The sequence below is a fragment of the Ixodes scapularis genome, unplaced genomic scaffold (genome assembly GCF_016920785.2).
Source record: "Ixodes scapularis isolate PalLabHiFi unplaced genomic scaffold, ASM1692078v2 PGA_scaffold44__24_contigs__length_19508400, whole genome shotgun sequence".
NCBI classification, from domain to species: domain Eukaryota; kingdom Metazoa; phylum Arthropoda; class Arachnida; order Ixodida; family Ixodidae; genus Ixodes; species Ixodes scapularis.
Window position 1 is genome coordinate 12679752 of NW_024609873.1, and position 27914 is coordinate 12707665.

Consider the following 27914-nt stretch of genomic DNA (forward strand, 5'->3'; position numbering starts at 1 on the left):
ACAAGTTGATCCTTGGCCATGCTTTTTCAGAGCCGTTCCAGCAGCGCACACATTTCAGCGACTGCTGCTGTGGGCAACAAAGTGACTCTGCGCTTTGTTGCCCACAGCAGCAGAGTCGGGCAGCCTGGTTCGGGAAAAACCTTTGAAGCATTGTGCGATCGCGTTGCTCCTCACATCCGTTCACGCGCCATTGACCATTTGCACAGCTTTGGCCAATGTCACCTTGCGGTCCTTCGGTGTCACGTTGGTCCGTAGGTTGATGAGGAGACGCTCGGACAACCCAGCGACGGTAATAGACCTTTGAGTTGGCAATAACATCCATCGGCTGAAGCTTTGGCGTGGTGTTTGGCGGCAGGAAGAGGACTTCCACGGCGTTAAGCAGAGGATTGATGTGATGTGCTCTACAGTTATCTAGTAGAAGCACAACTTTCCATTTCTTGCATGCCACGTAGTTGTCAAAGATGGTCAACCATGTTTGAAGGCGCTCCCATGTCATCCACACCTTCCCATTTTGCACATACGTCACAGGAAGCGAAACCATGGCAGCAAAGCCCCGCAGTTTATGGGATTTTCCGGCGACCAGCAACCTGCGCTTCTCGCTGTCGTCTGTATTCGCGCACACCAGGACCATGACACGCTCCTTGCTCGTCTTGGTGCCGACGCACTTGTCGTCTTTTGATGGAAGCGTCTTGGCCGGGAGCAGCTGGGAGAGCACTCCCATCTCATCTGCATTATAAATGTCGCAGTCGGCATACATGGCGAAGATTCGGTTGAGATGTTTGTTCAGCCAACCTTGGAGTACCGTGTCGTCGACAGACGCGGCCTCGCCAACAATGCTTTTGCAGGTGATGCTGTGTCGGTCCTTAAACCTCTGCAACCAGCCGGTTCCAGGCGTGAAGTCGTGCCCGAAGATGAACCCCAGGTTGCACGCTTTGTCGGTAAGAATCGGACCGCTGATCGGGACGCTCTTGGCACACGTGTCCAGAAACCATTGAAAGAGTGCGGCCTCGACATCCTCGTATATTGGCTTGAGTAGTTTCTTGCAATCTGCGCAGGTAGCATTGTTGTCTAGCACCGTGTCAATGTTGTCGGCATTCTTAATTATTGTTGACAGTGTCAACAGAGTTACCTCATACTTCTTGGCAATCGCGGATTTCTGCAAGCAAAGCCGAACGTCTTCAGGAGGGTCCGTTTCACCTTTTCACCTTCAGTGACGGGACCTTTCTTTTTATTGTTGGTGGTTCAGGGAGTGACATATTTCACAGAATCCAGGGATAGTCACGGTCGGCAGCAATAGGTTCAGTCAGGTAGGGTTTTGTGTAGTCCGTGTACTTTCGAGTAGGTCGGTACTCGGATGGCTAAACAGAGGAGAAAAAACACCTTCGGGGCAGACGGGAATGGCCGAAAACCCAAAATTTCCCGCATAACATGCGCAGTGGTGCACGTCATGCGTATTATGGAGAAGACAACTTAACGGACAATGCGAATTCCTCTCTCGCTCAGACAATGCGTGGCGGTCGCCTTAGTTGCGTTAAATCGGTACGCAGTAGTTTGTTTTCGTGGTTATTTTGTAGAAATATTCTGTAAATAGCTTTTTTTTTGCACTTAATTTGAGTACCGTAAAATACGTAAGGAAGCCCCCTCCTGAAACATCGCCCACTCCCCGATTTCCATTGGACGTCAAGCGATGTTCGACAGGAATTGCGCATCAACAGAGCGATCTGCGTGACCGGTATGTCCAAGAAGCTAGTTCATAGCGGGCTCCCGCGTTTTTGTCTGCAATCTGCTCGCGTGATATCGGCTCCCATAACACGCGAGTTGTTCCCACGTGTATATTGCATCGTGAAATGCGAACCTGCTGCGTTCGCAATTTGTGCTATTTAGTCCAGAGTTTTTAGCAAATTCCCGTGCTTTTGTCGAGATCTGCGTGCGTGACATCAATTGTTACCTGTAACACGCGCAAGTTGTTCCCATGTGTATAGGGTATTGCATTGTGAAATGAGATTCTGGCGATCTGCGGTATTTGTTTCCGTGACATACGAGTTCGTACCGTATTCCCGCGTTTTTGTCCGCGATCTGCGCGCGATATAAATTTTTTTGACAGGCAAGGTTGTAGCGGGTTCCCGCGTCTTTATTGCACCATAAAACTTGAATCTGCTGCGTCCGCGATCTGTGGTATCCGTTCCCGTGACACAGGAGTTTGTAGCGAATTCCCGTGTGTCTCTTCTATCGTGAAACGCGAATTTGCCGTGTCCACCATCTGCAGTATCAGTTCCTGCATCGCGTGGTTTGTAGCGAGTGCCCCGGTGCTTATCATTAGTATTTATTAAAGTTTTGCTGTGGCATCCCAAAAGATAGCCCACCCCATGTGTTTCACCATATATCGCCTCATTTTGGGTGAGCATTTTCACGGGATTTTACGGTATGTTTTGTAGCTTTTTTTCGCTCTATCTGTGGCGGGCCTCCTGTAGCTTTTTGTTAAAAGCGGGCTTGTTTCTTATTGCAGGCATACAAATGGCAACGGGAAATTTGTTTGTTTGTTTGAGAAAAAGTTTGAGACATCATCAGACTGTCTTCTTTTTCCTCTCTTCAACTTTTGGTTGTTTCAAGATTTTCTCACCCAGTCTCAGGTGTTTTCAAAAATGACAAAAATACGCCAAAGCTCCAGTAGACCCTTTCCGGAATTCAGTGCCATCTGGTGACTCAAATGGCAGTTTATCTTTTACTATACTAATGGCGGCAATGAACCTGTGGTCCGCAATATTTAATAGGGCTCCGTCACTTAAAGGTCCACGGTAAACGAGAATGTGCACTTCACTACAATTATTCTTCAATCTCTTTTAGTGTCGATGGCGAAACAAATGCAGCCAGTCGGAACGAAGCGCCAACCCACATAGACGCCTTGATAGAGTTCTATACATCAAGGGGCTTTGAAGCCGAGTTAGTGCTACTAACAGATTGACTGGGACCGAGTTAGAAATGAATGCTTACGCAGCTCTTGCGTTCAATTTCTGCTTCACGCCGCGCTAACATCTAGCATGTATAGGCCTCGAATCATCTGCTTAGGAGCATCTTCAACTTCTTCCCTCATCAGTAAACAGAAGGCCGCATTAGTATAGCACATACCCCGTTTTCAGATGATGATGATAATGATCAAAGTGGCCAGACTGAATTCCGGAAAGGGTCTGTTGGGCATTTCAGCTAGCCGTGACCCACGGCTTGCATTTGTACCTATTTCAGTGGGTGATGTGATCTAGTGGAACTATCAAAAAATAAACAAAACCCAATAGAGAATGCTGGCTCAAAAGAAAAACAAAATAGCTAACCTAGCCCGAGTTTTCATGTGACGATTTGGAAAGTGCAGTGCAAGTGCAAATTGCCACTGGTTGCACTCACTCCACGCTTTCATGGCCGTTCTCGATGCTTCTGCATACAAATTCCTACTTAACATATCTGTAAAAGTAACTTGAGGCGATCAGAAATTCGTAACTCAACCAGCAGCAGATGGAGGTGGGTCGAATTGATTGGGTGTTCAACACACGCTTCCATGACCGCCATGGTGGTGCGTCGGCTGCTAGCTACGAACTGGAAGTAAATAATACCCATAGGGCAGCTGCTGCAAAACGCCGGTCACCTATTCAGTCGGCGCTCCGGTGTTATCTGTGTAACGTCACTTCCGTGACGAAGTTTTCGTGACATTGATCTTTTAACTTTGCACATCCTTTCAAGCAGGGATGGCCAAAATACATGCAAATATGTATCGAAATACAAATAGAAAATACTTCGTCAAAAATATATTTAATTACAAATCTAGTTGCATTTCCAAAAAAGCGTTTAAGTACAAGATACAAGTACACCCAAATGTATTTAGTCTCTTCCGAATATGTTTTCAAATACATTCCTCAAAATTTGCGTGAGCGACTTCAGGGCACCAGCAACGGGTTTCTGGGTATCATTTTAATCTTGCATCGCACACTCGGGAGTTAGTGTGCGAGGCTCTAGTAACGTAATAGAAATATAATCACAAAAAAATGTAATCAGCTTGGACGTAATAGGTGAAAAAAGTACAGAGCTTCAAGCAGGTTTTTTTTGTCGATTACATTTTGGTATAGACCAACAAAGAACCGAGACGACCAAGATGTGCAGCACTACCTAGAGAACAATTGGTGCACTTCCGTGGCGCGTCCACTCAATGGCGCTCGGTACGCTGTCGGCCCATCCCATGGGAAGAACCGGTAAAGTGTTGAATTCACGTCGGTTCCAAAGAAAAGTGAATCAATCGCGATTTTGGGGGCAAAGCTCCTTAGGGTCCAGCCTTGTCTGTCTGGCGTCTGTGCTCACATCGATCTTGCTGGTGTTCGTGCTCGTGATCGTGCTCTTGAGCTCACGTGCTCGTGTAAAGCAAAAAAAAAGATTAAAAAAAAAAAAATTGTTTGCGCAGTTAACAGGATTCAAACCTGTGTGGGGAGACCCCAATGGATTTCTAGTCCATTGCCTGAACCACTCGGCCGCGACTGCAGGACGAGTAGGGGGCTCTGAGACGTGGTAGTAACTCAAGAGCTGGGGATGTCATGGATGAAACGTTGCATGTAGCCGCTCAACGTCTATACAGGAGAGGGCGCTGCAATCAAATGCGCATATAACCGTGTTCAACTTTGCATGCATTGGCTCAACTTTTATAGACGAGAGGGCACTGCAGTCAAATGCTGAAATGCGTATATAACCGCGTTCCATACCACACATTCTCTTTCTGACATGGATGAAAACGAACGAAAGGCTCGGCATGCTGCGGCTCAGCGTCTACGCAGACAAGCACCACCAGAGCTTCGCCCCAGTCAACATCATTCACCACGTGGAGATGCGGTCATTTTTGTGATAAACATTATGTTTATGCAAACGTTTGGACCAAAAGGGTGTCACTCAAGAATTGTCCTTCTCCTATCCGTCCGTACCTGCTTTTGCGTGGGCACGCTATCTGTCCGTACCTGCTCTCGCGTGCGGGCAACAAAGAAGAACTGTTTTTGAGTGCCGCTTGTCCGTGGAGCTCGACAACTGATATATCTAAGAATGTTCTCCCAAGCTGCAGTCACACTTAAGTAGGTTTAGCAGTTACTACCAACTATACCGCAGTTACATAAACACATGAACACCCCTAACCGCAGTCAAGTCTGACCTCGGTCGCACTCAACCGTAGTCAAGGGTGCCCATGTGACTAAAATATTGGGGGAGAAAGAAAGGGGCATTGCATGCCCCTTCTTTTTCTTTACAACTGCCCAGGTTTCCTGAAACCTTGTTCTCTCCCGTGGACAGGACGCAGCCCCCTGTGGGTGGCGGTGGCCAAGGTGGACGTGGTGATGGCGCAGCTGCTGCTGGACGCGGGGGCCAAGGTGCTGCAGGGCAAGCGTTTCCTGCACGATGCGGTGAGCTCGGCCGTGCCGGAGCTGCTGCAGCTCCTGCTCCGCCGGGGCGTGTCGGTGAACACCCGGGACGTCCACGGCAACTCGCCCCTGCACCTGGCCATACGGAAGAAGAGCCCCAGCATGCTGCGCGAGCTCGTCCAGTTCGGTGGGTGGAACGTCGGGCCCGCGAGGTTACCGCCCCCCCCCCCCCCCCACCACATTGCTTAAAACGCATCTCCGACCGGCGCGTTTACTATCCTGGCGGTGTTGCGGCAGAGGTTGCACCCTAGCTTTACGGTCCTGGAAGCTTTTGGCAGCCAGGAATTGGGATATCATGACAATAGCGACGATGCTCGTTTTCGCTCGAGTTTTGTGCCGGAACTTCTAGCACTAACTGCCGGTATTGCGACATCCCACGGCATGATGCTCCAACTTTTCCGATGTCATTCGTCGACACTTTGGGGCCGCTTTCGATGCACGGGCGGAATAATCGCACCGGTCGGAGATCCATTGAGGGCACTGCGATTGCCACGTTCGACGAGAGGGTGAGAGAGAAGGTTAAACGACCCTTCCAATTTGAAGTTGTTTAAGAAGGTGAGGAGCGCACAGTTTCACCATCTACGTTGTTAATTTGGGCGAGTTTCAAATTTGCCATTTTGAAATTGTTTGTTTTCTTTGTAAATGCGCTGTTCCCAAGCTTTAGAATTTTTGAAATGATGCTTAGGAATCATTTCTTGTTTATTGTCATAATAAAAAATGAAAGCCGTTTACAACTTTCTGTAACGCCGAATTAGAGTGCAGCTCTTGAGGAGGAGGATGGAAGGGTGCTGAGGGGGGAGTATTCCCCTTCTCTTTCCATCTCACCTCGTCATCCTGCCTGCTACTCCTCCTCTCCTCCTCCTCCCTCACCCCTTCGTGGCCCCCGTGAGGTCACATGACCCCCCCTGAGGTCACGTGACCTCACGGTTACGCCCAGAGCGACGCCGCTCAAGCCGGAAACGGGCGCTTAAGAGCTGCACTCCAAAAAAAAAAAAATGAAAGACCTTTAGAATTTGCTGTAAGGCCGAATTAGAGTGCAGCTTTTAAGGAGGAGGAGGAGGAGGGTACGGAGAGGAGGGTATGCCCCTCCTATTCCTCCATACCCTCCCCCTCCTCGTCTCCATCCTCCTCCTCTCATTCTCCTCGTTTCGTCCTCTCCCTTCCTCCTCTCTCCCCTTGTGACCCTCGTGACGTCACTCGTGAAGGTTGTGACTTTCGGTGTGGCCTTCACGAGAGACCTTTGTGATGTCACTCGTAACCTTAGTGACCTTTGTGACATCATGTGGGACGTCATTGTGGCAAACATCCCAGAATGCAACTCGCAGTTACGGTGATGGTGACGCTGCTTAAAGGAGCTGTGCAACAAATTCAGGGCTTTGCTTAAATAATTGTGGAAGTTGATGCCTGACACTTCTGCAGTGAACTCCAGAAAACAGATTTTGCCTGGATACCCTAGTTTTTACTTAAAAAAATGAAAAAGATCCAGGTTTTTGCCACCTCTCAACTCGTGCATCGTCTTCCGGGTCACGTGCACAGTGACGTCACTAGAGTAGGCGCGGAGTTCCGGAAAAGTTCTCTCTTTAGAGCCATCAGCGAGCAGCGAGAACTCATCCGCTCCCGACCGCGTGACCACCCGTCCTTGCCCGTCCGGCGCTGTCCCTCCCCCCTCCGGCTTCTGGCGGCTGTTCGCGGTTTTGTGGACCTAGGATAGATGGCGCCACTAAAACTCCGTATAATAAAAGTTTTGTCGATGATACCAGGGTGTTGACGCATTTATATATATGTTGGAACGACAAGATTTATAAAAAAAGTTACCTTTTATCGAGCAGGTATTCGCACAACTTGCTATCTTTCTTACAACGACCCAAGTGACGTCACGCCGCTTGTTTCTCATGGCCGCCGCTCGTGGCTGCAGGTCGGGAAATATTCCAAGTTTTGCCTCGCTATTACGCGGCGGAATTGCAACATTGCGATGAAAGGAGGTGTGTTTTCTACCATTTGTGACACAGTGAACAATATCAAAAGCAGAAAATGCCAATTCTTTCAACGTTAAAATCGTTGCACAGCTCCTTTAAGCTGGAAACGGGCGCCCAAGAGCTGTGCTCTAAAAGACATAGACGATGGGGTTGGGGGGGCCCTTTGAATGCTGCATTCCATATGTTGTAGGAGTTTGGAGACAAAGGTGGCTGCCAGTTTTTGACTCTAAATAATATCTAGATGGTTGAGCGTATTGGTTTCTAATTTGCGATAACGAAAGAGGGACATTGAAGACAAACAGGCAATGCAGTCTTTGGACTTTCAACGTTTTGTTGAAAGTCGAAAGCCTGTATTGTCTGTTTGTCTTCAATGTCCCTCTTTCATTATTGTAAAATAATATGTATAGCATTACGAAACATGGAAGGCATATTGTCACGGGTGGTGACCAAAAGAAACAATAAATACACAGAAAGAAATAGACGTTTAATGTGGCGAACTTGTGCCAAAAATAAAAGGAAATAGAAAAATAAGAACAGAGCGTCGCGAGCGTCGAAGGCGGCGAAGCAGCAAGGTCGAACGCTGAGGCGAAACTGACTCGACAAGGTCGCGGGCGGCCTCTTATCTAGAGTGCGTCGCTATCTCGAAGATTCGGCGAAAGCGGCTCGAGCGTCGCGTGATCGGGCGAGAATGAACACGCACTTTCTAGAAAACAAAAGCAGGAATAAATGATAGAAGTTACATGCGGTACATGAATAAACGAGAACTTTCTGGAGGTCCGTGACTGAGCGTTGCTTTCTCAGCCCTGGGCGCGGCATTATCCCCCCCTTTAAAAGTGCATCGTCCCGATGCAGCACAAAAACGGAAAACAAAAAACAAAAGGACAGCAGAATTGCTAGCCGGAGTTCACAGTCCACAGTTCACTCGTCGACGAGAGTGGAGAGTCCTATCGTTCGTAATACGGCTTCAGCCGGACGACGTGCACTACCTCGGGTCGCGGCTGACGTCTTGCAGATGGGCGGGTTCCGTCGGGAAGGACTTCGTAGTTTAAGTCCCCGAGACGGCGAAGCACCTTGTAGGGTCCAAAGTAGCGCTTGAGAAGCTTCTCGCTGAGACCGCGGCGCCGTATTGGTGTCCACACCCATACCCGGTCTCCGGGTTGATAGTGGGCGTCACGCCGGCGAAGATTGTATCGGCCGGCGTCGACATGTTGCTGGTCTTGAATTCGTAGTCTTGCCAGTTGGCGGACCTCTTCTGCCCGTTGAGCAACCACCTGGGCGTCATCGCTTCCGTCGTCGACTGGATCGTGCGGCAACATAGAGTCTAGCATAGTCGTCACCTTCCGGCCATACACCAGCTGGAAGGGCGTCACTCTTGTGGTCTATTGTACGGCCGTATTGTAGGCAAATGTGACGTATGGCAATACCTCGTCCCATGTCTTGTGCTCCACGTCGACGTACATGGAGATCATGTCGGCGATGGTCTTGTTGAGCCGCTCCGTCAAACCGTTTGTCTGCGGATGGTATGCAGTTGTCCGACGGTGGTCCGTCTGGCTTAGACGAAGGATCTCCTGGGTTAACTGCGCCATGAACGATGACCCTCGGTCTGTGATCAGGACTTCGGGGGCGCCATGCCGGAGGACGATGGACTCGATGAAGAACTTCGCGACTTCGACAGCAGTCCCCGAAGGAAGGGCTTTCGCCTCGGCGTAACGCGTAAGATAATCTGTGGCGACGATTATCCAGCGGTTTCCGAGGGTCGACGGTGGAAAAGGGCCCAGCAAATCCATTCCAATTTGCTGGAACGGTTTGGTTGGAGGGGGAATCGGCTGAAGGCGACCTGCTGGCTTTGACGGCGGTTTCTTGCGTCGCTGGCACTCATGGCACGATCGCGTGTAGAGATGGACGGTTTTCGGCAGCTTGGGCCAGTAGTATTTTTCACGTATTCGGGCTAGTGTTCGGCTGTAACCGAGGTGTCCTGAAGTTGGGTCGTCGTGGCAGGCTTGAAGAATCTCTTCTCGAAGGCTGGTGGGGACTATCAGAAGCCACGACGAATTACTGGTTCCAAAATTTTTCTTATAAAGTACACCTCTTCGAATAGCGAAGGTCGGCAGGACTCGTGAAAAGACACGAGAAACGGTACTTCCTCGTCCTTCTAGATGCTCAATCAGGGCACGGAGCTCCGGATCGTCTCGTTGAAGTCCTGCCATGTCGTTGGTGTCCACGGCACCTAGGAAACACTCGTCATCATCCACGTCGGTACAGTCTGGCGTTTCGACGGGGGCTCTGGACAAGCAGTCGGCGTCGCTATGTTTCCGTCCTGACTTGTAGACTACGGTCATGTCAAATTCTTGCAGTCGAAGACTCCATCGAGCCAGGCGTCCTGAAGGGTCTTTGAGGTTTGCAAGCCAACAGAGCGAGTGGTGGTCTGTGACCACCCGGAATGGGTTCCCGTATATGTACGGACGAAACTTTGTGATCGCCCATACAACCGCGAGACATTCTTTTTCCGTCGTGGAGTAATTTTTCTCCGCTTTTGACAGTGTCCGACTTGCGTAGGCAATAACTCGCTCCGTGCCTTCCTGTACCTGTACCAATACCGCACCAAGGCCGGAGTTACTTGCGTCCGTGTGAATTTCGGTTTCGGCGTGCTGGTCGAAATGTCCGAGGATCGGAGGTGTCTGAAGTCTTTGTTTCAGTTCGTCGAACGCCCGTTCTTGTTCTTCTGCCCAGTGAAACTTCACGGCGTCTTTCGTAAGATGTGTTAGGGGCGCCGAAATTTTTGCGAAGTCTTGAACGAAGCGCCTGTAGTACGCGCACAGCCCCAGGAATCTGCGGATGGCCTTCTTGTCCGATGGTCGAGGGAATTCGGCTACGGCGGATGTCTTCGCGGGGTCAGGGCGTACTCCTTCGCTACTAACGACATGACCAAGGAACTTAAGTTCGGCGTAGGCGAAGCGGCACTTCGTTGGCTTGAGTGTGAGCCCTGCGGTCTTGATGGCTTGGAGCACGGCCCTAAGCCGTTTCAAGTGCTCGTCGAAGTCGTGCGAAAAAACGACGACGTCATCCAGGTAAACGAGGCAGCTCTGCCACTTCAGTCCCGTTAGTACAGTATCCATGACCCGCTGGAAAGTCGCCGGCGCCGTACAGAGTCCGAAGGGCATCACCTTGAACTCGTAAAGTCCATCGGGCGTGACAAAGGCAGTCTTCTCGCGGTCCCGTTCATCGACCTCAATCTGCCAGTAGCCACTCTTCAAGTCCATCGACGAAAAGTACCGGGTGTGGCGTAAACGGTCGAGGGTGTCATCTATGCGGGGAAGCGGATAGACATCTTTCTTTGTAACAGCGTTCAGCCGCCTGTAGTCCACGCAGAACCTAAGGGTTCCGTCTTTCTTCTTCACCAGCATGACTGGAGAGGCCCACGGACTGCTTGAAGGCTGAATAATATCGTCGTCAAGCATTTCTTGAACTTGTTTCTGGATGGTTTCCCTCTCCTTCACCGAAACTCGGTACGGCGACTGATGAATAGGGGGCACGTCATCGTCAGTAACAATTCGATGCTTCGCAACCGCTGTTTGGCGTAGCCTTGACGATGTGGCGAAGCACTCACTGAACTCAGCGAGAACGTCAGTCAGCTGTCGTCGTTGTGGGCCTGGGAGGGATGGGTCGATGTCGAGCTTTGACGGCGTGGTTCCCTTGTGGTGCGTCGGAGAGGCGTCTTCTGAGATCACGGCGATGGCGGCCGAGTCCTGAATTTCCTCGACTTAGCCCACAGCTGTACCCTTTGTAAGGTGCTGCGACTCTTGCCGGAAGTTGGTGACAAGGGCTACGGTACGCCCGTCCTGGAGCTCGGTTACGCCTCTTGCAATACCAATCCCTTGTCCAAGGAGAAGTTGGACGCTTCCTTCCAACAGTGCTATCCCGCAGGTGGCTTCGTCGGTCCCGACGGCGACAAAGACACTGGACAGCGGCGGCAGGTTTACTTGGCTGGTAAGGACTCGCACTGCAGCTAACGTCGCTTTGGGATCTTCCGCCGAGGGAACAGGTTTCCGAAGCGTCAGCTTGTTCTCCCCAAGGTCGATGATGGCGCCGTATTCACACAAAAAGTCCATTCCGAGAATGACGTCTCTCGAACAGTCTTGCAGAACGACGAACTTGACAGGGCAGGTTTCACCGTGGATCTCAACGCGAGCAGTGCACCTGCCGACAGGCGTGATGAGGTGTCCGCCGGCGGTTCGTATCTGTGGTCCATCCCACGACGTCGTAACTTTCCGAAGGCGACGAGAGAGTCTCCCACTCAAAACGGAGTAATCCGCTCCGGTGTCGACGAGTGCTGTCGCGTCGTGGCCGTCGATGATAACGTTGAGGTTATTCGACACTGTTACAGAAACGTCGTTTCGGGGCGTTGCGGCGTTAGAGTGGGAGAGCTCCGACGATCTTGGAGGATCTTGGCATCGTTCGTCTTCGGCAACACCACCTCCCGGCATTGCCGCGCCTAGTTTTCCCGACGGGACGCAATGGGTGACAGGCTGTCTCGGCGAGACCGGCGGAAGGGCGATGGCGAGCGTCGGGGAGATGGCGAACGGAATACTCGGCGGGGAGACGACTCAGGAGTTGAAGAGCGGCGGAGGTAGTCCTCGATGTCCCGAGGTTGCTCTCCAAGACGTGGTCGAGGGTCGTTGGGCGCGAACCCTCGTAGGCCGAGCTGGCGGTAGGGGCATCGTCGGTAGATATGGTCGGCTTCCCCGCAGTGGTAGCACAACGGGCGTCGATCAGCCGTCCTCCACACGTCGGTCTTCCTTGGTGCAACTTGTTCTGGACGAACGTGTGCCCGATCTTCCTGGCGTCGGGAATGCTGCGGCTCTGGAAGCACACGTCGGGGAGGCGCCATGTACGGACGCGGTGCTGATGGTGCTCGGCGGAGCATTTCGGCGTAGCTTACGGCTGGCTCCTGCTGTGCTGCTGCGGTGACGGCAACCTCGGGATGGAAAGCTCGGTGAACTTCCTCTCGGACGACGTCGGCGAGTGAGAGTGAGGCTGGGCGATCTGCAGCAGGTAGAATCTTCCGGAGCTCTTCCCGGACGATATCCCGAAGGCTGTCGACACCGGTGGTGCTCAGGTCCGGAAGTGTAGCTGCGACGGTTGGAGAAGTAGGCGCGCCGGCGAGTCGGTGGTAGTGGCTTGCTCGGGCCGTCAGTGCGCGCTCGATGTTCGTGGCTTCACTCACAAATGCATCGACGGTCGTCGGGGGATTGCGAACCAGGCCTCCAAAAATTTCTGCCTTGACGCCTTGCATGAGGATTCGAAGTTTCTTTTCCTCAGCGGCCTCCGGGTCTGCTCGGGCACTTAGACGCAGAACATCCTCTACAAAGCTGGTCAGGCTTTCATTGGGGCCCTGCACCCTTGTTTGAAGCAGGTCCTCTGCTCGCTGGCGACGATGGTGGTTAATGAATGTTCGTTTGAGTTCGGCGACGCAGGACTCCCATGTGGGGAAGGAGGCTTCGTGGTTTTCAAACCAGTGCCTCGCAGTGCCTTCAAGCGAGAAGTAAAGGTTGTGGAGGCACTGCTCAGTCGTCCATCCGTTGTGGCGGGCTACACGTTCGTAGTGTCGCAGCCAGTCTTCGATGTCTTCGTGGATCTCCCCATGGAAAGGCGTCGGAGTCCGGGGTGCGACGGGCAGGACAACGACGCTGGCGGTGGACGGGTTCTGCGACGACTGGCTGTCCATCGTTGGTCTCGTTGGCTGCTTAGTCTTGGGCGGCAGAGGTCCGAATTCCGGGTGTATACCTTGGGTGCGACGACTGAACCGGATCTCGGAAGTGCTTTCGTTGGTTCTTCGTGGGCTAGGCGTCGGACTTGGACTGCGGGCCCTCGGAGGGGTACGCGGCAGGGGCATGCGGTACCCCGCACCTCCACCAAAATGTCACGGGTGGTGACCAAAAGAAACAATAAATACACAGAAAGAAATAGACGTTTAATGTGGCGAACTTGTGCCAAAAATAAAAGGAAATAGAAAAATAAGAACAGAGCGTCGCGGGCGTCGAAGGCGGCGAAGCAGCAAGGTCGAACGCTGAGGCGAAACTGACTCGACAAGGTCGCGGGCGGCCTCTTATCTAGAGTGCGTCGCTATCTCGAAGATTCGGCGAAAGCGGCTCGAGCGTCACGTGATCGGGCGAGAATGAACACGCACTTTCTAGAAAACAAAAGCAGGAATAAATGATAGAAGTTACATGCGGTACATGAATAAACGAGAACTTTCTGGAGGTCCGTGACTGAGCGTTGCTTTCTCAGCCCTGGGCGCGGCAATATTATTGAATTATTTGTACACAGCGTTTTTGATTGTTGGGAGCCGGAGTTTTGGGACAACAACACAGACCAGGAAACTTGAGTTACGTAGTCCCAAAAGCACAGCGACGCTGGCTCAGCTTGATCATTTGCTTTAATTCTAGTCTGACGACAAAGCAGGGGCAGATTTATGTGTCAGGTTTGAGGGGGTGGTCGAAACTTGACTGGCGGTTTGTTTGCAAAGAGGTGCAATGCCACGGGCAAAGGGTACATTTCTCTTTCATTAAATGGAGTGGGCAAGATTTTCTGCTAAATGTAGCAGGCAATTTAATCCCAAAACTCAGCGGAGGCGTATTCTTCAATCCTAATAGTTGGCCCTAAGCATTTTCTAAAAGGAAACCTTTACAAAATAAAATTCTCTAATCCGCTCAAAATTCGCAAAAAAAGAAAAGTTAAACTTTCTTTCTAGAATTGTCCTCTATCTTAGAGATTTTCCGATAGTCGGCCAGCGTTTATTTTACCGCCGTGACACGACCGACTCGATCAGCAGTGATGTAATTGCTGCGCCAATTGCGCCAAACTGCGCCAAGGAGCTAACCTTGCTACATCCTGCTACATTTTGCCACAATATAGATAATCTGCGCCAAACCTGCGCCAAAAGACCGGTCGCCTTTTAAAATCGAACCTAAACGGAGTACCGAAATTGAGCATGCGTGTGTTATGTGGCGCAAGCGGCCGCCCGACACAAAGTACCCTGCACCAATTGTCCATCCAGTCTTGCATGGTTTTCCCGCCGTCTTGCGTTTCGCACTCTCGTCGTCTCGTGGATCTCGTCTCGCATATTTAAAAAAAATAAATAAATATTTGGGACGATAGACACGGGTGTGTGCGGACGCTCCGACGCTATCGTGCCGGGTACCAGCCATGCCGTCATGCTGTGAAACAAAGCCACATTTTTGCGCTGCGGGAGTTACTTTGTGAGCTGAAGCACTCGCTCCTGAAAGCAACGGGCATGGGAAAACTATATTTGGTCCAGTCACCGTGGTCCAGCGACGTCTGGTGTTGCCATCGTAGCTGCAGATATGGCGCTTTCTAAAATTAAACTAAGTATTGCCGTATGTTCGTCAACATTCCTGTTCTCGTTTAAATCATACAAATCCTTCTTTAACTCAAATAGAGCTGTGTCGAAGTATTGATTAGCTAGGTTTCTCTCGGTGGGCTTTCTTTGGAGGGACCCCGTTACGTGAAAAAGTCTGCCTCGGAAGAAAGGTGGTGAAGAAAAGTGAGCTTAACCAAAAAAGGGAATGTCTGCACGCTGAACCCGCACAGCGCGCTTATTTGTCCCGGGTTCAGTCGTTGCTCAAAGTGCTCCAAGAACTTCTTGACCCTGGCTCGCTATGTCTTGTATCGATGCGCTCTGGTTCTTTTGCATGCGTGCGTGCGTTTAACTTGTACTTTGTTTGCTGGCCTGGCAAGCGCGCTGATGGACTGTTTTTTTTCGTATGCTCGATAGTTATATTTTGCATACAATTTTGGGAATCAGTTGGCGACGGAGCGGAGTGGCATGGTTTCAGTTTCGATCGAATCGCTGTTGTCTCCGCTTGCGCGACGAAGCACGCGCAACTGCAAGCCTGCCGAAGTTGTCCTTACGTGCATGCGAACATGGTTGCACAAAAGAACCACCAGTCGGGACGCTTGCAATTCATTGTTTTACGTTTGCTTACTTTTGAAGAAAATCTGGCACGTCGGGAACCAGTAAAACGGTGGCAAGCGGTTTTTCGGAATTCCTCGGCAATGCCTGCAGCACTGTACACTTCTGGGATCTCTCAGCAGTAAAAAAGCAGCGAGTTTCGTCACAACACGTCACGTCAAAAGACAACACAGCACAAAGTGCCCTTCGTTTGTACAGCACTTAAAACAAATATTTTCTAATTACTCTAACAATATCTGCTCTAAAAGCCACTTTTGCTGCTCCGAAACAGTCTTGGCTGCTCTGAAAAAACACTTTTGCTGCTCCAAAACACTGTTTTGGTTGCTCCAAAGGCCACATTTGCTGCTCCAAAACACTGTTCTGTCTGCTCCAAAAGGTGCTCAAAAATGGCTTTGGCCAATCACATCCCTGGATCAGTCACAATGCGAACATGTAAAGTCAACTCGCAGTCCTAAAACACATTTTGCACGCAGCGTTTGTGCTAAAAAATCTGCGCTATTTCCACTCTTACGCAGCAAAGTGCCTGGAGACACAACACGCCCCTCAACTGCCTTCCACCTTTTTTTTTTGCTGCGAGAGCAATTGCATATTTTGTTTTTTCGGACGGCCGGAAGTCAGTCAGCCCCATTGTGCGTCTTTTGTCTCCGCCGTTGCTGAGAAATTTAGCCGGTACAGTGCCACTGCTAGCCAAGGTCTTTAATGCGCGTTGGGCTGTGGTGGCGGGCGCACAAGCACATGCCGAGCACATTCAATCTGATAGAAACAATCCGTAGTGAACCGATACCAGCTAAAAGACCGGGCTTGTCCTTCCCAGACGTCTTCACTAGTTGATTCATGCAGCGCCTCCTGCCTCGCTTTAACGTCATTGGCGGCGCGTCTTGCAGCGTTTCACAACTTTGCGTCACGGTGATATTGGCACGCGGCAATGCGAAGACGGAAGCGTCGAGGTTTCAGCATGTTAGCCGCTCTGGGCGGGTCCACTAGCAATGACGTCGTTTTCACCGCGTCAGCGTAGTTTTCCCCGCTGCACAACGGAAATTGCAGCGCAATTGGACAAGGTCTTACCATTTGAAAGGGTTTTAGAGCTCTGCGGAATCGCTTTTTCGGAAGGAAGCGGAAGAAATCGAGTGATATAAAGTTTCTACGCGCTGAGCTTTTGACGCTAGAATGACTTCTAAAAGGAAATTGGACCCTTGAAATCGAAACATAACTAATTCAATACGAACTAAATGTGGCCATTTGAATATTTATTAGTGTATGGTATTTTGAAAACCTGTTTTCACTAGTGTAGTAATTGAAACAGTTTACGCTATTGTAACATAACTATCATCTCACACACAGTTTTAAAGATGGTGTGTATGTGTGTCTTTCTTGCATCTTTTTTCTCATTCTGTTGTCTAGGTCTCATATGTGCCGCAATAATGCTTGACTAAGTATCTGCCTTGGGTTGTCTTCTGTACATTTATATTATCACTGCGAACGGTGCCTATTCATACTTAAGAAAGAGAGACACTGCAACGTGTTGGACAGAGATGAGGGAGCGAAAACAATTTGATTGAAATACTAATGTAAAAAGGCCAAATGATTTTACAAGGACTTCTTAAAACTATGCGTTATAACTAGGGGTGTGCGAATACCGAAAAGTAGTTTTCGAACCAAATACTGAATCGAATCAAGAAAAAAAAAAGCCGAACATTGAATAGTGATATTTTGGGGTGTGCGAATACTCGAATATACAAATTCGAATTGAATAGAAAGTTCCCGACAAATTCGATTCGCGAATCGAATTCCTAGTATTTGGTCACTCGAATATTCAATATATTCGGCCAAAGACCCGCGGTCGGCACGGAGCTGACAAAAAAGCCGTTTTTTCTCCCGATGTAAGCGCCGTAATGTTAGACGGACCATGCGAGAAACACCTCTTGGTCCTACCATTCCACAAAAATGTAATGCACAGGTTAGAAAAATGAAAAGTAACGAACGCAACAAACTTTATAGCCTGCAGATTTACTCACAATCGTGACTCAATCTACCCTTGATTCACAACCAAAACATCCCGCTTGCGCCGCTTCCAGAGAGGAATTGTTGGGAGGCCGAAATCCCGCGCCATGCCTAATTCTTTTCACGAGTAAAGTCCCTCGTTTCAAATTGAAGCGCCGATGTAAAACACACTTGCCGCACTCACAAAAATTGGCGACTGCACGATCAGAGAAAGAAAATTGTGTTAACCATATGTTAACCACGCCGATGAAACCAGCCGAGTATCGTCGTCATTCTTTTGGAACTGCAAGCCGCAAACTCTCATTCGGTAAATTCTTCTTCAATGTTGACACTTCCGAGTTTAGATGCACAGTCGGGTGAAAACCCAAGAGATTCCAAGCATGTTGCAGAATATTATGTGCAAGTTTTCCAAAAGCACCAAGAAACATCAACCGCTTTACCCCAACATTCTGCGGCACCGGAATGTCCTCTTTGTTTTTGAAACATTAAAGCATTGTTTGTGCTCTTGGATGATGGAACATCAGCACCACTCCATTGAACTGCTCACCTGTGAGTCTATACATCTGCGCTTGTTGCTGTTGACATTGTCATCTGGAGTTGTACCTTCCAATTCTTGGAAGATGAGCCTACTCTTTGCAGCTGGCAATTAGTTCTATAGTGGCGTCACCAAAGTAACTTTGGGTAATGCCTTCACAATTTCTCGTGGAAATCATAATGCAGAAATATGTTTATGTGCATGTTACCAACACCGGAGAGGGCATGCGGGGGGGGGTGGGGGGGTAATTTCAAAGATTGTCTGGGGTGGTGTAATGCTAGGTTCACCTTTGGTTGTGTGTCTTTTCCTTTGTAAGAAAATTTGTCCTTAGATGGGGGAGGGGGCAGGCCTTCCTTCTCCCCCAAAAGCCCTCCCTGCCCCCACCTGTAATGTCACCCCGGGACCCTGTTCCCATTGGACGCTACCGCAACCATCGCTATAAAGAATGCAGTGATGTGATTGCTGCGCCTATTGCACCAAATTGCGCCGAGGGACTAACCCTGCTACATCTTGCTACATTTTGACAAAATACGGGTAATCTGTGCCAAGTAGGGATGTCGCGAACCACCCTAGGTTCGATTTCGAAAGGTTTCGATATTTGCGAAGCGAACTGAGGTTCGATTTCGAAAAATTTCGATATTTTCGTACCGACCGAGGTTCGATTTCGAAAAATTCGCAGCTTTTGACCACAGCGGTGTTTCGAATTCGAAAATTTCGAAGCTTTCACGGTTTCTAAAATTTCGAATTCGATTATTTTGAATATTTTTTTACTTCAGGTTCGATACATTCGAAGATTTCAAAATTCTTTGTAAAAAAAATTCGAAAACTTCGAACGCTTCGAATTTTTATAGACATGAAGTTCGAACAATTCGAAGATTTCGAATTTCTTTTTGCATGAAGTTCGAAAAGTTCGAAGGTTTCGATTCTCTTTTAACGTTAAAAAAAAAAAAAAAAAAAATCTTCGAAGATTTTGAATTTTTTTTTTTAATCCAAGTTTTTCCACAGTTTCAGTTACAAATAACGTTTTCACGACTCACTGGTTTTCACAAAATCAAGTTTAGAAAAGTTAGGGTGTGATATCTAGATTCTGCGAAGTTGGTCAGGCAATTAAATGAGGCGACGAGTGTCCCGGACGTGCTAGAATATTTGCCAGTGCAGAATTGTGACCGCCAGCCCTGGGGGGGGGGGGGGGGGGGGGGGGGTCTTCAACCTGCATCACGCAGTAGTGATTGCACGAACACACTGCTTTACGAGACTCATCCAGTTCGAAACGGCCAGGGGCAAGCAGGAGGTTGAGTCTCAGAAAAACTTTGATGCGACCTGGCAAACTAGCTCGCCACCCCTTGCACGCTGGTAGTAATCCGATCCGGTGAAGTTTATAATTGTCCTGGAGGTTTATTTTCTGGGACGGAAGAATCGCCTTGCAAAAAGCACAAAAGCCGACACAACTCGAGGTCGAGGAGCGTTCTACCATGCAAGTGGCGTCGGAAGAGGAAAAACGGGGGGAAAGAGGGTAGCGAAGGGGGGAGGGAGGGGGGGGGGGGGGGCTTCAGCATCCTTCTCCCCCTTGCAGGTATTTCGGACTGTAAAAGAAAACAATACGGGGAAAGAGGGCGTGGTCGAGCTTATTTTAATCTGAAATTATTTATGCATATGTATAGCTACTGTCGCTCTTCACTGCATAAAAGGTTCCGTAGATGGTCATTGTTAGAAACTCGTTGTCAGAAGGCACTGCTCGTCACATGCTTAGTGGTTCGGAAGTTCAAAGCTGTCTTTTCGACCTAAACACCTGTGCCGATAGTTACAAAAAAAAATAAATAAATAAAAATAAATGCGGAAATAAACAGCAGAAAAAAAAAACTATCAAGAATTCGTCGGAAGTGTTCTATTCTTGCATATTCAGAGGTTCAGAGCTTCGAAACAAGTTTCTTTTACCAAAATGTGTACAGGCTAAAAGAAACATGACCCAGGAACGTGAAGCGAAAAAAAAAATGTTTTCTTTTAATGACGTGCTGAACTTGAACACTATTAGAAATCTTCTCCCATGAGTTAATTTATTCCTTAACGTGAAAAAACAATGAATATATTATTTTGTATTCTGCAGATGGCAATGATATGTACTGTCTGTGGTGTTAATTTAAATGCGGTACCTCAAACAACTTAGACGAAAATAAATATCAAGTTTAGGTCATAATTGCATGCAGATACATGTTTGGACATTTCTTCAAAACTCACGTTGAATAACAATAATCCATCTTAAGACGGCACTTACCTAGGCTATACATAGATCATTCTTAAAAAAGTATAACATATCTACCATAAATAGCTCCGGCTGCAGCGTGCTTCAAATCTGGCACAAACGATAATCGTCAAAAACCCGTCGTCCTTCCTCGCCCCTTCGGGGATTTATTTCTTTAAACCTAAGCATTCCAGAGCACTGAAATAAACGACATTGTCTTTCGTAAGGAACGCAGCACCGCGTGTAAAAGTTCGAGAAAAAAAATTACGAATGTACACCATTACTGAAACCGTCCGCCGGTCTTTCGAAGTTCGACGAACGTCGAACTTTTACCCTAAAAGTTCGAAGTTCGTCGAACTTCTGACTTTTCAGAATTCGAAAGTTCGAAACTTTTCGAATTCTCTCGATAAATAAGTTCGAAAGTTCGAAATTCACCGAATTTTTTGGTCAGTCAAGTTCGAAAGTTCGACAAGCATCTAACCTTGCAGCGCAATAAGTTCGAAAGTTCGAAAAAGATAAATTTTTTTAGCGTAATAAGTTCGACGGTTCGAAAAGCGTCGAACTTCTTAGCTTAACAAGTTCGAAAATTCGACCTCCGTCGAATTTTACGATATAGAAAATTCGAAAAATCGAAATCTTTCGAACCTTTCGAACCGCTTGATTCGAGCATCGAAACTTCGATTCGAAAAAAGGTCGCGGCATCCCTAGTGCCAAGCTTGCGCCAAAGGACCAATTTCGGTCACCTTTCGGACCAATTTCGGTCACCGTTATTGAGCATGCATGATCTAGGTGGCGCAAGCGGCCGCCCAACACAAAGTACCTTGCATCAATTGTCCATCCGGTCTTGCATGGTTTTCCCGCCGTCTCGCATTTCGCCTTCTGGTCGTCTCGTAGGTCGCGTCTCGCATCTCTTTTTTTAACATATTTTCAACGATAAACTCGGGTGTGCGCGGACGTTCCGACGCTAGCGTGCTGGGTACCAGCTATGCCGTCATTCTGTGAAACGAAACCACGTTTTCGTGCGGCGGGAGTTACTTTGTGAGCTGAAGCACTCGCTCCTGACAGCAACGGCCGTAAAACACTCCTAGGTCGCCACCATAATGCTGATGCTGATGCGGCTGGTGCGACTTTCGTGCCCTCTATCAGCTAGAAATTTTCTGACACTTTCTTAGACTATGAAGACCCGCTCAGCGCGGTTCTCTACCTAGGTTTTTGCGGTTTTGTATTCAACGTTTTCTGGCCCCTCTTGAAAGTTTCCACTTAATTTGTTTTATGCGTGCTGCGCACCCTTTCAGTGTTATCTTCCATTGTGAGAAATAAGGCTGGTAAGTGCCTGCCATTCAAGCTTTTCTGCTCGACATTCACGGGAAACGAAGGAGGTGAAGGACGTCGAACGACCCTCGAAGCGATTTTGAGATTGTTGTTTTCCCCCCTTCCAAAGATAATCCGCGTAGAATCCTCAGTCACCTCCAAAAATAGTTGTCCGGGTTGGGGTGGGAAACGGGTCAGATGCATTCGTTCCTTTGACTTGGTGCTGTTGTGAAAAAAAGAAAGCGCTCCCCAAAACGTGCCCCAAAACAAAGTCATCTCGGATGCGACTGTTGTCAAGTGTGACTGTATTATTTGAGATCTTTCTCAAATAAATTCTTTTTGGATAACGCTGCATCGTGTGGTACGTACAATATATTGTTTGAATGTTAACACTTTCTGAATTGAATGTCCATGCCCTGTCCATCGGTAAACACATTATTTGTGAGTGTGAAAAGTGCATACCTTTCGGCTCTCTTCTGGTGTAATTTATTTTTGACAGCCAAGCGCTTTGTCGTTTGTCATGTGGCGAATCGTGCGGAGCCGTCAACACTTATTGTAAAAAAGCGTACAGAAAAACTAGAACTATACATTGAAGTTGCATTCTTTGCGACTTCAATGTATGGCGCTTTCTAAAATGAAACTAAGTACCGCCGCATGTTCATCAACATTCCTGTTCTTGTTTAAATCATACGTTACTATAAAAGTCCCTCTTTAACTCAAGGACAGCTGTGTCGAAGTATTGATTACCTAGGTTTCTCTCGGTGGGCTTTCTTTCGAGAGGGACCCCAATAAATGAAAAATCTGCCACAAAAGGAAGTCCGTGAAGAGAAGCGAGCTAAAGCAAAGAAAGCAATGTCTGCATACTGAACCCGCACAGCGCGCTTGTTTGTCTTGAGTTCAGCCGTTGCACAAAGCGCTCCAAGATCTTTTTGACCCTGGCTCGCGATGTCTTGCATCCATGAGCGTACCAACCGGGGGGTCCAAGTGCTTGCCTCCCCCCTCCAGTTCTCAGAGTGGGGGGGCGAAGCATGTTTTGCCCCCCCCCCCCCCCCCCGAAACAGCTGCCACCTGGCAGGGAAAACACTGGCCGGTGGCGCCCAAAGGATACCCAAGGGCACCGGCCCCCGGCCTCTGGGGGGGGGGGGGGGGGAGGTTTGGTTTGTCCCCCCACTCAAAAGCAAGTTGATACGCCACTGCTTGCATCAATGCGCTCAGGTTATATTTTTTTTTTTTTGTTTCTTGTGTGTGTTTAGCTTGTATTTTGTTTGCCGGCCCGGCAAGCACGCGCCGCTGGACTGTTCTTTGTCGTATGCTCGACAGTTACATTTTGCATACAATTTTGGGAATCCGTTAGCGGCGGAGCGGAGTGGCATGGTTTCGGTTTCGATCAAACAGCCGTCCTCTCCACTCGCGCAACGTAGCACGCGCGCAACTACAAGCCTGCCGAAGTTGTCCTCACGTGCATAGAGGCACCAGCCGGGACGCTTGCAATCGATTGTTTCACGTTTGCTTAGTTTTGACAAAAATCTGGTATGTCAGGAACCAGTAAAACGGTGGCAAGAGGTTTTTCGGAATTGCTCGGCAATGCCTACAGCACTGTACACTTCTGGGATGTCTCAGCAGTGGAACCACAAGCAGCGAGTTCCGTCACAACAAGGCACAACACAACATAAAGTGCTCTTCGTTTGTACAGCACTGAAAACAAATGTTTTTATTTTTTTTTAAGAATATCTGCTTCAAAAGGCACTTTTGGTGCTCCGAAACATTGTCTTGGCTGCTCCAAAATCCACTTTTGCTGCTCCAAAACACTGTTTTGGCTGCTTTGAAAGGTGCTCCAAAATGGCTTAGGCCAATCACATCACTAAGAATGGAAAAAAAAAAGTTATTTACATTGTATTACATTTTATGACAAGTAATTCCATACCCTTTATTTATAGTAAACAAACAAACCTGAAGCCAGTGTCTTGTTTTCCTGAAGAAGGCATTACTCTGATAAGGCACTCTTGTGGACAGTATGAGCTGAAACAATCCTTCATGTTTTTGAGAGAGCCGTGGTTCGACCTAGGAGCGCAACGCAAAATTGGATTCTCACACTTTGGACGTTTCGACTAATTGAGAGATAACGAAGCTGTTGAGGACCGCAGATGCGAAAAAAGGCAGAATCGGGTGTTTCAACTTGTATTGTCCGTGGGGGCATGTGCATGCAAAGGCAGCCTAGCATGCAGCTCAGTCGTCCTCCTATGGTTGGTCTTGCGCAGGAGGGGACGTGAACATCACCAACAGCCTCACGGGCCTATCCCTGCTCCACGAAGCCGTGACGAACCTGGACGAATCCAACTTCGACATCTTCCGCTCTATCCTGGATATCCTGCTGAGCGCCGGGTGCCGCATGAACGCCGAGAGCGGCACCACGGGTGACACGCCCCTCTTTCGCTCTATCATTGCCAACAAGCTCCTCTTCGCCGAAGAGCTGATCCGAGAGGGATGCGACGTCAACTGCGGCAACGTCTACACGTGCGCCATCGACAACCTGTGGCTGGCCAAGCGGCTCCGAGAGCTGAGGCTGGTGAAGATGATCGTCTATGCGGGCTACGACCTCAACAGGTTTGCGGTGCCAGACGCCGAGGTGAACCAGAATGTGCTGGGGGCACAGGAGACGGCCATCAGGCACTGGCTGCGCACCGTCAAGACGAATCCGCTCAGGCTATCCGAACTCTGCCGCATTACAATCAGGAGACGGCTGGGTCAGAGTCTGGTGTCCAAGGTGTCCCGACTAGTTCTACCGGCCAGCATGAAGGACTTCCTTCTTCTCGACGATGTGCGTTGCGAACTGGCCGAGGCATCCGTTCGTTTCGTGTTTTGGTAGGCGACGTAACAATTGAGAGTTGTTTGATCGTAGACGAACGAAAGGGCGGCGAAATATGTGCGCGATTCACTGTCTTACGTGCCTCCCGAAAGCTCGGACAAACGTGCCTGGGGCCCTAAGCTGGACGGTGGGGCCGGGACATTGCCGCCCGCCAATGTAGAAAGCGTTGGCGCTGACCAATCGCAATGAGTGATGATGTTCCAGTCCCTTGGTTCCATTGTCCAACTTAAGGCCCCTGGTGTGACTGGGTGGCTGTGCGTTGCAGTCGCCCGGCCACACTAGGGTGCATTCTGTACAGACATCTCAACTGTTTAATTTATTTATCTTGTTCACATTTGTTCCTTTGTTTCCTTGACCATAAAACTATATCTATCAATTCTTGGTTCTTATTGATTAGTGTGAAATTTATTCTGAAGCTCTGAGGTCGGCGCAGGTGGGAAGCTTGCAAGCATCTACAAGCTCAATACAGTGCAGAGCATTGCTTCTGACTGTGTCCGCAAAAATAATTCTGGCTGTACAGGTCGGTCATCTAGTGTAGTTTGCTGTCAGGAATGTGACACATGTCGCAAATGGTACATCAGAAGTGCTATTCAACTGATGTGCACAAGACTCTCAAGCCATAGCAAAGCTGCAAGCTAAGCTGGAATGTAATTTTGAAGTGCTTGTGTTGTACACGGCATAACAATGTAAGGGTAGATAAGCCATAGAATATTTTCTCAGCATTGAAGGACTGTCATCAGAACTACTATAGTGATAGAGATTGCTCAGTTGCGGTACTAACCTCAGTGGTAAATGTTAATGCCCACCAGTCCCTTTCAATACAACATGTAAAAAAGTGACAAAGTTGTGTTTGAACTAACAACGTTGTGCAGTGCACATATTGCATACCAACTTCAACAATCCTCACAAGAAAAACACAAATTTTACCTTATTTGTAAGTTTTATGTCCCAGAGCCCTTTGGAATGAATGCATACTGTGAAAAATAGAGATGGTAACATCAAAAGCCTCTCGTCATAAGAACCTACCGTAGTGTGCTCATATCCTGGTTTTTGAATTTTTCCACAAATACCCCTATCAATTCCTTGTACTTTCTTCTATCTTGCTCAATTTTTATTCTTACTGCTTTTTTTTTTAATGCAAAACGTGTTTTAGGGCTGTTATTGAAGTCTAGAGCCTTGTTAAAAATGAATGACAGTTTTCACTAACACGACCAAGTCTCCCCTGGCACCTGACAGGCGAGACCCGGAAAACTAAAATCACATCGTCACTTGCCAGGAATCGAGCCCAGGGCCTCTCGCTCCATAGTCCAATGGCCTTACCCTGCACCAGTAGGGCAGCTTGGATGCATGTCGTTATAACAGCCACATACTCGCGGTGCCCTGATACTTAGCATAAAGCCAACTGGTGCAGAATGCGCCACGTGTCCATCTCGGATGCTGTATTTCCCTATCACACTCCAAACAATTCATAGGCTTAACTCCACTCTTTACTGTCCCATTCCTGGCTGTTACCTCTGCACAAGTTCCACCCATTCACTCTCTCTTGCACACCGCTGCCACCCTGGCTCTTCCCTTTCCCCCACTCTCCATTTCCCTAGCCAAACTGTCCCCGGAGTGTTCTCAACTGTCCTTTGTGCCCTCCTATCCCTTGACTCTCACACAGCATCCATAACAACTTAACCCAAAAGCCAAATAGGCAAAACAGATTGAAATAGGTTCACACAAACCCACAATGAATTTTGTGTCAGTAGGCTTTATGTGAAGTATCGAGGTAAGTGAAATTATTTTGTTCATGATCAGCCTCGAGTTTATTTACCAATGAGCCCGCTGATCTTCCTTTGCTCTGGTGTCCCATCTGTGCCCTCCATAAGTCGAGAGTTAGCACAATCTAGCCGTGTCATTTAGAGGGTGTTGCATCGACCTCCCCTTATTCCCCTCACTCATACTCTAATTGCCTCTTATATTCCCGGTACAAATTACACAAATTACGATCCAGTGCACAAAAGAGGAACTTTTAGCAGAATGTTGGCTGCATTTCAAAGGGCGGTTGACACACTTGCGACTACCTACGACCGGAGAGGCTAAAAGCCTTTTTCTAAGCCTTTGTGACTGCTTACGACCACTGCAAAAATCTTAAGCAGTCACAAAAAGAAAAAAGAAACCGCTTTTTAGTTTTTTTGGCCTTAAGCAGTCGTAAGTGTGTGATTTTTGTTTAAGTTTTTTTTTAATACTCCGTTTCACATTAAGCTTGATCGCAGCCAAGGCTACTATCCGGTTGAGCCACTCAAGCAGTGCCAAAAGTGTATCGTGGCGTTCGTCGTCTGCGCGTTTCGCATCGGCGGCTAAACCAGTTGCGCATTGTAAATGTGTCGTGATCCTGCATTGTTTTGCCGTACATGATTGGTATAGTCAGTGATGGCAAACGTGCAAAGCCGTGGAGTGCCGTGACGATGCACTTTTGGTGCAGCTTGACTAGCTTCATCAGATCGTATATTGTTGGTTATGGTCGGACTTTCCAATGGAGAGTTTTAGGGAACCGGTTTTGCACATTCGATACGGTGCGATGGGCCCTCCGATACGAACTGCGCATGCTGTACCGCGTAAGGCTTGCGCATGCGCAGTTCGGTTTCCTAAAACTCGCTCTTGGGAAACGGAGTATACCAAGGCATGTTTTCTTGACTCAGTATGCGTTTGCAAGCAATCTTTATTGTCCCGTTTCTGACTTCACAAACAGGATTGAAACTGGTAATTCGGTTTAGTTATGCACTGGGCATGCAATGCAGCTACCACCTGGCAGCTGCGACGAGTGCAGAGCGAGCCCGATGGTCTCCATTACTTTAAGTCATCATCCTCTTCATTGCATAATATGCATTATGTGCAGCCCGGCACTTCCTTGTATGAGATCAAAACCCCACTTCTCTGTAGGTTTTCTACTTTTGAATAAAAACCTAATTGGGTGGATTATATAAAGTGCTGCCTGTCTAACATCGACCATTTCCTTTGTCGGTGGCAATCGGCATGTGTGGGCACTAGAAACTTCAGAGCGTCGGTTCAACTATTCCTGTATGCTTATTAACCTTGGATAGAAAGAAGGGTGTGTGAATATGCGAGTTTGGATTTCCAATCGAACAGTGATGTTCCGGACAATTTGATCCGATTTTCGAATTCGTAGTATTCAAGTTCTCAAGTAATTCGACATATTGAATAATTATGCTGCTGGACAACATTTGGGTTTGTTCACAAACGCCTTCTCTTTGGTGACCAAGTCCTCGGAGGCGTTGGCTGGATATAAATTGAGCCTACGTTGAGAAGTATTTACTGATTAACCATTCCCGATAAAAGTTGTTTATTTGTTTAGCGCCGTTGACTCGTTCCGGGATGAACCGTTCGCGTTAAGACGACACGCTAAAACTATAATGATCAAACCGCGATCCCACAACTTCTCGCGGTGCCGTGTTGCCAACAAATCGCTTCCCACCAGTATTCCATCCCGTCGTAATAGGATGGGTAAAGAAAATGATGACCCAAAATTAAATAATATGCACTTGGACGTAA

General features: G+C 48.5%; 1 protein-coding gene across 1 annotated transcript in view; it reads left to right on the plus strand.

Annotated features, from left to right (window-relative positions):
- The window catches only part of LOC8032295 (ankyrin-3), a 54720-nt gene extending 27397 nt beyond the window's left edge, over positions 1–27323 (plus strand). Inside the window, exons 6-7 of the mRNA XM_040217115.3 lie at positions 5311–5565; positions 23752–27323. Coding sequence (XP_040073049.1) covers positions 5311–5565; positions 23752–24359 — 863 coding nt within the window. The 3' untranslated portion in view covers positions 24360–27323. The remainder of the gene's footprint in view (positions 1–5310; positions 5566–23751) is intronic.
- Positions 27324–27914: the final 591 nt, after the last annotated feature.